Below are 10533 nucleotides of genomic sequence, written 5' to 3'. Positions count from 1 at the left end.
ATGCTATCTACTGTCTTCTGATTTCTGCTTGAATAGGTATCCATCCAAGCACCAGGAGGTCAGTTTTTGCCAGCTAAACAAATCCCCTGTGGCTCTGCCACTAACTTTGCTGTGCAAGGGGTTAGCTTTACTTGTGGGCCGAAGTGATGCAAGCCTGTTTCGCTGTTGCTGTTGCTTTTATTTGGGTGGCAGATTTGGAAACACCCAAAATACAGGTATACTTTTTTTCAGCACTGTTTGGTAAAGGCAGGGTATGGGTGGATATCCTGGGATAAATCATAGAATTTATTCGCAATCTATTATTTATAGGAGTTAAAGTTTAATAAGGGAAGAAAATATGCATGTTTAGATGCACAAGCTATCTAAGTTTGGCAAGTGCTGGGTCAGTGGCAATTAGCTAGGGTTTGAGTCGAGTATATAAATCTAATCCAATGTTTTCATCTCTAACATTGAGATCCGATTTTGGGTTTTTTTTTTTTTTTTTTTTTTTTTTGAAGGGTTTATACAGATCATGGATCATCATCTCATCGAGAAAAAGAAAAGGAGGAAGAAAATTTGTCCGTTTAGAAAAGCGTCATTTATGTTACTCATAGGTTTGGGTTCCGGGCTTGCAGGTGCTTCTACAATGGGTTCATGTTGATTAGTTATTGTAGAAGCACCTGTAAGTCCATCATCCGAACCTATTTATGCAACACTAAGTAATATAGAGGATGCTTTCCTAAACTGCGGCAATCTGACAAAATCCCTAGCTCGACGAAATTGCTGCAATTCATATCAACATGGAGGAACTGACCTTGAATGTGGTATTCAAATCCAAGGCGAGTTCCAACAAGGTGAAGCTCGACTTCAATTGCATTGCCGATGTTTTAAATTCCATGAATGTCTGTTTGTACTTATTTGTTTGGTTAGTATTAAAGGGAAGAATATATTGAATTTATGCAATCTCTCATTTTTGTATTTAAAATATGCATGTTTTAGATGGCTAAGTTTTTCAAGTGTGTCTGTGTCAATTAGCTTGGGTTTAAGTCGAGTATATGAATCCTTTTTACTTTTTCAATATTTTAGCTTGGTTTAGCTGAATGTATCAGCTCAAGTTAAGGAACTTAGTCATTTGATTGAATATATTTGCTATTACTGTTTTGACTCTTGGGTTTGAGACTTGTTTGCTTACTCATAAAACTTTTTGATTAGTTTTATTTTTTGCTTCCACTTGTATCACTAGAACATAAAGGAATTGTAGAAATAGGTTATTTCTTGCTTCTGCATCCATCACTAGAACACAAAAGAGATTCTAGAGATAGGTATCTTTAGGGAAGACAGGAAACTTGTTTTTAGCCGGTCTCTGTGACCCATTACTATAATGCATTCTCTTCTGAGTTTTTATGAATCAATTTCAATTTATGAGGTTCTGGAATTGTCAACAGGGATGCTGACTTTACTGATACTCTACTGCGGTAACGACAACTCTAAATATCACTGTGTTTTCACAACTCTGCTGGATTTATGATTATATGCTTTCTCTTCATATATTTTGGAGGCAACACTGTGATGGGTCCTGCAAGACATTTTACATTCTCTGTTTCTTAGTCCTTATCGGACAAAAAGTTCTTGTACATATAAGCAACTCTTGGTAATCTGCAATATGCTGAACTTTGGTTTAAGTATAAAGCAGAGAACGAAATCTCATCAAAATGTTGATAACTTCAGCACCGTCATGTGTAGCATTAATTACTAGTTACTACGTCAACAACTTGTAACACTTTGTGTTTGGTTGATGTGCAGGCGTCACCACAAATTCTTCGAGCAAGAGCAGCAAAGAAACAAGCATACGATGACAAGTCCACTATTTTGAACTACAGCAATGACAAGTTCAAGACAAATTCCGAGACGAATTCCAACAAGGTAAACCTCGATTTCAATTGCATTGCTTCTAATTGGGTCGACGAATGTTTGTAAATGTCATGGGAGCCGAGTAGTTTACCTATTTTGCTTGGTTTAGCTTATTCTATCAGATTAAAAATTACCTTTGTAACTTGCATCTAACTTTCACCATACCCCCACACAATCCCCCTTGTTATCGTTATATGAACGAACCATGAATATAATAGAATACAAAACTAAGGATGTCCACTTGTTTTATGGATGATACGTCAGTTTAATATCTTAGCTCTAGGTTTTGGGTTTTGGTATTCGCGTAATGGGAAAGATTTTTCGGAGTTATTATATATAACAGATTAGGAAAGTTGTAGCTGGCTTTTGACATAGGCAAAAGAGGGAACATATTTTTTGAACTTTAATTAGTAACTATTGGTGTAACTGGAGTACGTGTGATCATGATTGAACTGTTTTAGATAAACTCAGTGGATTCTGAATGAGATTGGAGTTACCAGTCATGACTTTAGGATTGTACCAATGACAATGACTTGTTGCTGCAATGACAGCAATGATGAATGACTTTTGAATGAAAGAATGAAGGACTAATTATGTTTTTGATCCCATACAGCTAACAGGATGGATTCTAAATGGTGGCAATCCTTGTGGAGGAGGGAATGATTGTAAAGGTGTTACCTGCACCGGCACATCCGTTACAGCATTGTTAGCCACCACTGAGTTTCTTCAATTCTTACTTTTAGATATCAGCTTGATTTGAGCAATTTGATATTGGGTATTACTTATAAAGATCTCCATCGTAGATTCAGTGACAACATGGAGAAGAAGAAAAGAAAAAAGAGATGAGATCTGATTTGGATCCAGATCGATACGAGCAGATTCAGTGAACCATGCATTACTAGGTTTTTCCCAATTATGACGCACATTAGGACTTATTTATATTGCCTTTTGCACAAGTGCAAATTAGGATGCACGCCACAATTGGATTCCTAACCTCCCTAATTAGAGGTTTTAGATTTTATTGCCCTCTATTGAGGTCTTATTCATGAGGTCTTATCGTTTCCTCGTTCTTCTGCTTGTATATTTGTATGGATCCTTATTTTGAAGAAGGAGAAATTTTCCTTTTTATTCATATCTTCCCGTATACATTGTGAATTTTCTTTTTCTTCTTTCGCACACATCAGTTTACTTAATGCCCTATGGATAATACTTTTTGAGACACATTTTATTCCATGGATGATTAAGTTTTCGCCCCGTGTTCTTTCCATCCTTATCCATTAACTCGTACGCTCCATTTCCCACAATTCTCTTTATTATATACGGTCCATTCCGTTTTTTCTCCAGTTTTCCATCTCCTCCCTTCCGATAAGACGATATTTCTTCTCTCAACACCAGCTCTCCCGGTTGAAATTGCCTTTGTTTGACACGCTTGTTATACTCTCTTGCAGGTCTCTTGTGATAATTTTCCATTTGTTGTAAAGCAACTTCTCTGTTTTCCTCCAAGTCATCTAATTTTGCCAGTATCAAGTCTGTATTTAGATTCTTTTCCCAAGCTTCTTTCTTTGTTGTTGGTATGATGACTTCGATTGGTAATACAACTCCTACTCATGTTAAAAAGAATGGTGATATTCCTATTGCTTCCCTCCGTGTTGTTCGATACGCCCATAATACATTGTGGACCTGTTCGCACCATCCTTTATTGTGCCCCTCCAACTTCTTCTTTAGTATATCCGTGAGTGTCTTGTTTATTGCCTCTGTTTGGCCATTACTCTGCGGATATAATGGGGTTGATTTTCCGATCAGGATTTTGAAGGCATTTAACAACATCTCTATGTTCTCGCCCTCGAATTGCTTTCCATTGTCAGACACCAGCTGCACAAGGATTCCAAATCTGCAAATGATATTCTCAAATATGAAGATGAAGATTTCCTTATCACGTATATGTTGAACTGCTTTCGCATCTGACCATTTTTTGAAGTAATCCGTTGTGACAATTAGATATCTTTTTTGGCCTAAACCTGGTATGAATGGACCCACGATGTCTAAGCCCCACTTCGCGAATGGCCAAACACTTGTTGATGAATTTAAGTTCGCTCCTGGTGCATGTATTCTTTTTCCATGCCTTTGACATTCTTCACATCGCCTAGATACTTCTTTCACATCCACATGCATATAAGGCCAATAATATCCTTGCATTTTTGTTTTGTACGCTAATGACCTTCCCCCACTATGGTTTTCTGCATCTCCATAGTGTATTGGCTTTAGTATTTCCATTCCTTCTTTTCGCCTCAAGCATCTGAGAGAGGGCCCGAGGAATGATCTACAATAAAGTACACCCTCTCTTAACTCGTAATTTGACGCACGACTTTTTAACTTGTGTGCTTCCAATCTGTTCCTCGGTACTTCTCCCTTCTCCAAGTATGAATGAAGTTGCGATCTCCAATCCTCTTCGTTATCATTCTTTTCTCCTTCTTCTCTTTCCACCATAATTATGTCTGCCTCTTCTTCTTTTTTGATTGATGGGAAACAAAGTGTTGTAATATTTATATATCGAGCGGTGGGATCCACCAGCATTGATACGAGGAATGCTAAAGTATCTGCGAATCTGTTGTCTTTTTTGCATATGTGTCTCCATTCCATGTTCTTTATTTTTGTGATAGCTCCTCTGCGAGTAGCATATATTTCTGTAATGATGGTTCGTTCATGTTGTATATCCCCAGTATTTGGCGGATCACCAATGGTGAGTCACTACTTATTCTGACATCATCTACTTCCATTTCTACTTCCAACCGCAACACATCTATTACTCCTCCATACTCTGTTTCGTTATTGGTGGATGCAAATTCCAGTCTGAATGAATATGCCATTCTCGCTCCTAAGGGTAAGATAATCACTATTCCTATGCCATTTACTTTTCCATTTACAGATCGATCGACTACTATTTCCCACCTTTTTGATTTTTTCTCTCTTAACAGATTTTGAGGGTTTCCCTGATCTTCATCCACCTCCATAATATCTTCTACACTCCCATCTTCCTCCAATGGGAACTCTGCTAAGACATCCACAATTACTTGTGATTTTGGTGAGGATAAAATCTCATGCTTGACTTCGAATTGCCCCACTTGTGCATTCCATCTTTCTATTCTTCCAGATCTTTTCGAACTCTTCATTACAGATTCAATTGGTATTTTTGTAAGGACTCTGATCTTATGAGCATGAAAGTACGTGCGAACCTTTTGAGTTGCATATACCAGTGCGAGGAGGAGCCTTTCGATCTTTGCATAATTTTTCTCTACTGCATTGTATGTTTTTCTTATGTAATAAATTGGCTTTTCAACTTCTCCATCTAAGCGAAGTAGTACGACACTTAATGCATGCGGTGTCGAATCTAAGTATAATAATAATTCCTCCCCTGGTTCAGCTTTCTGCAAAATAAACACATTCATTAAGTAAGCCTTTATGCTTTGTAGCGCCTTTTCGCATTCAGCTGTCCATTCGAGTTTGGAACCCTTCTTTAGAATGTTGAAGAATTGCTTGCATTTATCTGAAGAGCGCGAGATAAATCGTCCCAATGAATCTAATAGTCCATTCAACTTCTGTACATCCTTCAATGTTGCTGCTGTTGGCATGTCGCGAACTGCTTGCACCTTCTCCGGATCTACCTATATTCCTTCTTTGGATACGATATATCCCAGGAATTTCCCTGATGCCACTCCAAAGATACATTTCGCTGGATTTATCTTTATTTTGTATTTCCGCATTTCCTCAAATATTTCTTCCAAATAGTCTACATGATCTTCGGCCTTCTTGCTCTTTACTAGCATGTCATCCACGTACACTTCCAAATTCTTGTGGATCCACTTCGCGAATATGTTTTCCACCATCCTCTGATATGTAGCACCTGCATTTTTAAAACCAAAAGGCATTCTGGTTTAACAGTATAATCCTCTTGGTGCGAAAAAGCCGTGTGTTCCTGGTCCTCTTCTGCCAATGGGATTTGATAGTAGCATTTATACCCGTCCATTAGTGATAATTTGCTATTCTCTGATGCGGCCTCTACCATCTGTGGTATATCTGGTAATGGAAAACCGTCTTTTGGACATGCTTTGTTCAAGTCGCTGAAATCGATGCAGATTCTTATCCCATTGTTCTTTTTCGGAACCACCCCCATGTTCGCTATCCACTCTGGATACTTTGTTGGTCGAATTATTCTCGCGTCTAGCATATTCTGCAACTCAGCTTCTATTTGCGGGTGATATGTGGTTGCTATTTTCCATATTCTCTGCTTGAATGGACGAACGTCCTTCCTGATATCTAACCTGTGACATGCGACATCAGAATCTATACCTGGCATTTCATCCATGTCCCACGCGAATACATCGTTATATATTCTCAGAAGGTTAATTTTTTTTTCTTCCTCTTCTGCCCCCATTCCGGTTCCTATCCTAATCATCTTGGGCTCCTCTTCAGTAACTATGTTTACTTCTTTAGTTGGTTCTGCTGCAATAAAATTCGCCTTTCGTTCACCTAGCGGGATGGCTCTTTGATCTCCTTTGCCGGTACATCTTCTTCATCTGGGATTTCGCTTGGTATTCTTATACCTTCTTTTGCTCGCACCATGTATACCCTGAATTCTTCTTCTTTCTTTAACTGCTTTGCCTTTCTCCATCTATCTTTTCGTTTTTTTGCTCTTCCTTCATAGTTCTTGTAGCGCACCATAAGCTAGCAGCTGACTAATCCAAGAGATTAAATAAATAAAGAGGCACTAAGAATCTAAAACATGAACTTAAGCATTCAATTAAGAAATGCGATACAAAACTTTACCCAAAACTAACCCGCTCTGAGACATATATATACAAGAAGTCCTCTCAAATGATACATATACAATAGTCATTTTGTTTACAGATACAATATCTACTATAATAAACATAATAGAAGTTAACCAACTAACGAAAACAACCCTTGAAGCTTTTGCTGCGCAATTCTGATCTGTCTCTGAAACTGAAAGTGGGAATGGGTGAACACATCATCCCTAAAAGGGGTGCCCAGTAGGAATAACATTTAACTTTCAAGTAATCATGGCAAGATTTGGAAAACAATAATGTTTTCCCAAACATCAAAAAGTGACCAAGTCACTGAAATAATCAAACATGTATATGGACAAACTCCTTCTTCAAACAATGTATAATATTCGTGCTAAACACACTCAATAGATATTGATATCACCAAGATCATGATGACCCACTCTAAGCAATAAAAACTGAATTCATGTAGATATAAATGTAAATGAGCATATCCTATATACCACAAGTGGAAATTCTCATTTCCCATAACAATTCATAATGACAAAAAAAACATTACAAGTCCTTTCCAAATCGTGGAAAGATTCACAGAATCAACAAAATTATCATAATGCAATTTAAACAAAGCATAAAATGCATGGACAGACAATGCATGAGTTTGTTAAGCATAAACTTTTGTACAAGCAACAATAATGGTTACAAAAGATTCAAATGTACTCCCACCTATTTTGATGACAAGCCACGCCTACCTCGAGATCCACTGGTTCGTCCTTTGAATTGATCGTTGTTAATATAGTCTAACTGTGAATCACACAAGAACTCTAAAAATTCTAGCCAAAATGGCTCACACAAGAATCATATAAGTCTATCTAATGGCTCTGCACATCTTCGTTATCCGTCTATTGCATATCCAAAGGTTTAATAATTCAATTAGGTTGTAACTATAGTCCATTAACCAAGTCTTATGAAAATCTACAACTTTGTAGAAGGAATCAAAAGCTAATTCAGACCATAAGGGTCCAATACATCAAAATAGAAACTAACTACAAGCCCAAAACCAACAAACCATCTCCTTAAACTAGGCCTGGTCCTTTTGGGTCAACTAATGGTCAAAGTGACGGTCAAGGGTCAACTAACAGTCAACTTCCAAGGTCGGGTCAAAGTCCAGGGTCAAATAGTCAAAGTATATAGTCAACTAGGTCAACTCAGGTCAGGACAAGGTAACTCGGTGAGTCAACACCGATTCAACACCAAGACATCTAAACTAACTCAGTCAGACATCTGACTAGGATCACTAGCAAGCCTAAATCTCAAGAGCAGGAGTTCATACAGTTTCACTAACTCAGATTCTATCCAAAATGATCATTACATAAATATTCACTCTAACAGAATTCAAGAATTCAATATACAACTGGAATTTAAGCTTTACCTGCAAAAGCAGTCCCAAGCTTTCACTGGAACACTATCTACAACTCTATTAAATCATTCTTCTTACACCGGTTCACTCATCATCCAAATAACAGAACTTGCACCACTGCATACAGTTTGAACTGCAGTTGTAACTTCAATAATACAACCATACCAACTTCAGTTACAACCTCTCCTCTCAGCAGAAACACCACCAACTACGAAACCAATTCACCACATCAGACCATCCCTCATGAAGCCTTCTTTTCAGTCAAAACCCAACATTCATCTTCATAAAAAACACCACCATTTCATTTCCAAAACCATATCCACATCAACCTCCATTCAGTTTTCTTAGCAGCAACAACTAAACTCTAACAAACAATAACAACAGCAGGAGCAACTCCAAATCTGTACATTCATTCTCAATTTACTATTACCATCAATTCATTCATCCCCACCTCCATTTCTATACTCTTATCACTAGATAACTTAATATCATTATCATCTCCAAATTATTAACATTCATCTTCACATAGCCTCTATTAACATACTTCCAACTGCTTCCTTGCATTCCTTAACCCACAACAGCAATAATAACACCACCATACCCAATTCCAACTCCAAACACATTCTCTTGCACCTGTAATCATTCTCATGGCCATACATACATCACATCTTCTATTTCAACTCCACCAGCAGTTCATATCTTCAACCAACACCACCTGTTCTATGGAATGTTGCCACTTCCACCACAATCACACAACCACCAGTTTACTCCCATTTCCATACTCAAATCACTGTTCAATATCCAAATTTCACGAACATCAATTACATCCATGCTTCAACAAATATAACAGCCTTAAATCAAGTAACAAGATATTACCTCAAAAACAAACACAAAAGTCTTCTTCTTCGTCTAATTACGCATCATTAGTATCATCTCTTCCATCAGCAATCCAAACCCATGAACCTCAAAACTCTGTTTTATCAAGAACCCTAAATTCAATCACCATCATTGGATTTCATCCTCTAAAACTTATCTTCATCTGTAATGTCACTCCAAATCCTCAATTCACTCATTACCCAACTCGAATCAACCTCTTAGAACATCGATTTCACCTTTAAATAGTTTCCCTGAATTTTAACGAAACCCTAACTCTCCAACTCAACACTGAATAAACTTCATAATTATAATTAAACACCAATCCCCTTTGTTCTTCATCACCAACTGCGCAAATCTTCTTTTAATTAATCAACTCCTTCATAACTTCATCTCGTAGAAACCCTAATCTCAAAATCTTATTATCCAATTCCTCATATGAAACTAAATCAATTCCAACATTATCACCACCTCACTCAGTTCATGATAACTTGTCTATTTCTCGTGACCTCACATCCTCAGAAACTGATAGAATCGCCAGAGGCGAAGAACTGAAGAAGAAAAGAAAAGAGAAGAGAAAGAGAAGAAGCAGAAAAGAAGAGGAAAGAAGAAAAGAGAGAGTGAAACTGAAAGTCTTCTCTCGACACGTCTTGGTGATAAGGCAAACGTCCCATAATAAATGCACCCACCCAAGCGTTAAGGGGAGTCAGGTCAGTTAATCAGCAAAACGACTCCTTTACCCTTCATATTCATCTGATAATATCTTCTTCGTCCAGTGTCCGACTCGTTCAAGTAGTCCATCTCGCATAACTCTACGAGTTCTATCTAACAGTGTTAATTTCGTAACCAAATATTTGTTAGATTAATTTCTATTAATTAATGTTCGTGCTAGACTAATCGAGTAATTAGCGGCTAAGACATCTCTTGACTAGTCTAATAGCGTTGACAAGCTCGAGGGTTTTTACATTCTCCCCACCTTATTTATTTTCGTCCTCGAAAATAAAACCATCCTTCTTGTCTTCAAAAACTCCCCACCTTCTAGGCTAATCTTATCTCTTATCTAAGCGCAAACAAAATGAAACAAAGCACAAACCTATATGGCTTTCTACAACTAAAATTTGTGGCTCTAGGTTCAACTACACTGATTTAAATTCTATCAAATAAAGAATTCTAATTTTTCTTAAACTAATTTCTATTTTACAAGATTTTTTGACTCTAACTTCAAGGAAGAATCCTTAAAATATTTCTAAGTGAACTTACGTCTATTAGATTTCTAAATTAATTTACAGTATATTTCTATGATCGGTCATCTCTGAATGCAGTTGCCCTGTCAGGGTTGGCCAGTCCCAACAATGTTTTTCTACGAACAGAAAAAACAAAACCTTCACTATTCTCCAGTGCTAGATTAACTAAGTATTAATTTATTAAGATTAAATAGTTTCTAATATTTTATCGTAACTGGTGTAAGTCTGATAAATTTACTTCGTAGAATATATAGATAGTTCACATCAATTTAAGCAATTTAGTCATCTAAATTTATTTATTAAATAA

At 37.1% G+C, this 10533-nt stretch overlaps 1 protein-coding gene and 1 long non-coding RNA gene across 2 annotated transcripts; both read right to left on the bottom strand.

Annotated features, from left to right (window-relative positions):
* Nucleotides 1-3495: 3495 nt before the first annotated feature.
* Nucleotides 3496-4377, bottom strand: LOC113326284. The gene is made up of 2 exons (XM_026574040.1): nt 4042-4377; nt 3496-3762 (listed from the first exon to the last, which is right to left on the bottom strand). The coding sequence occupies exons 1-2, from the start codon at nt 4375-4377 to the stop codon at nt 3496-3498; spliced, it is 603 nt and encodes a 200-aa protein (XP_026429825.1).
* Nucleotides 4378-8024: 3647 nt separating this feature from the next.
* Nucleotides 8025-9598, bottom strand: LOC113327019. Its single transcript, XR_003348689.1, has 2 exons — nt 8986-9598; nt 8025-8899 (listed from the first exon to the last, which is right to left on the bottom strand). It is a non-coding gene; the product is annotated as an uncharacterized LOC113327019 (long non-coding RNA).
* Between the last annotated feature and the right edge of the window lie 935 nt (nt 9599-10533).

This window comes from Papaver somniferum, unplaced genomic scaffold, assembly GCF_003573695.1.
Source record: "Papaver somniferum cultivar HN1 unplaced genomic scaffold, ASM357369v1 unplaced-scaffold_10, whole genome shotgun sequence".
Lineage (NCBI taxonomy): Eukaryota > Viridiplantae > Streptophyta > Magnoliopsida > Ranunculales > Papaveraceae > Papaver > Papaver somniferum.
Note: the sequence above shows the minus strand (reverse complement) of the source record. Positions and strands in the feature narration are given on the sequence as shown.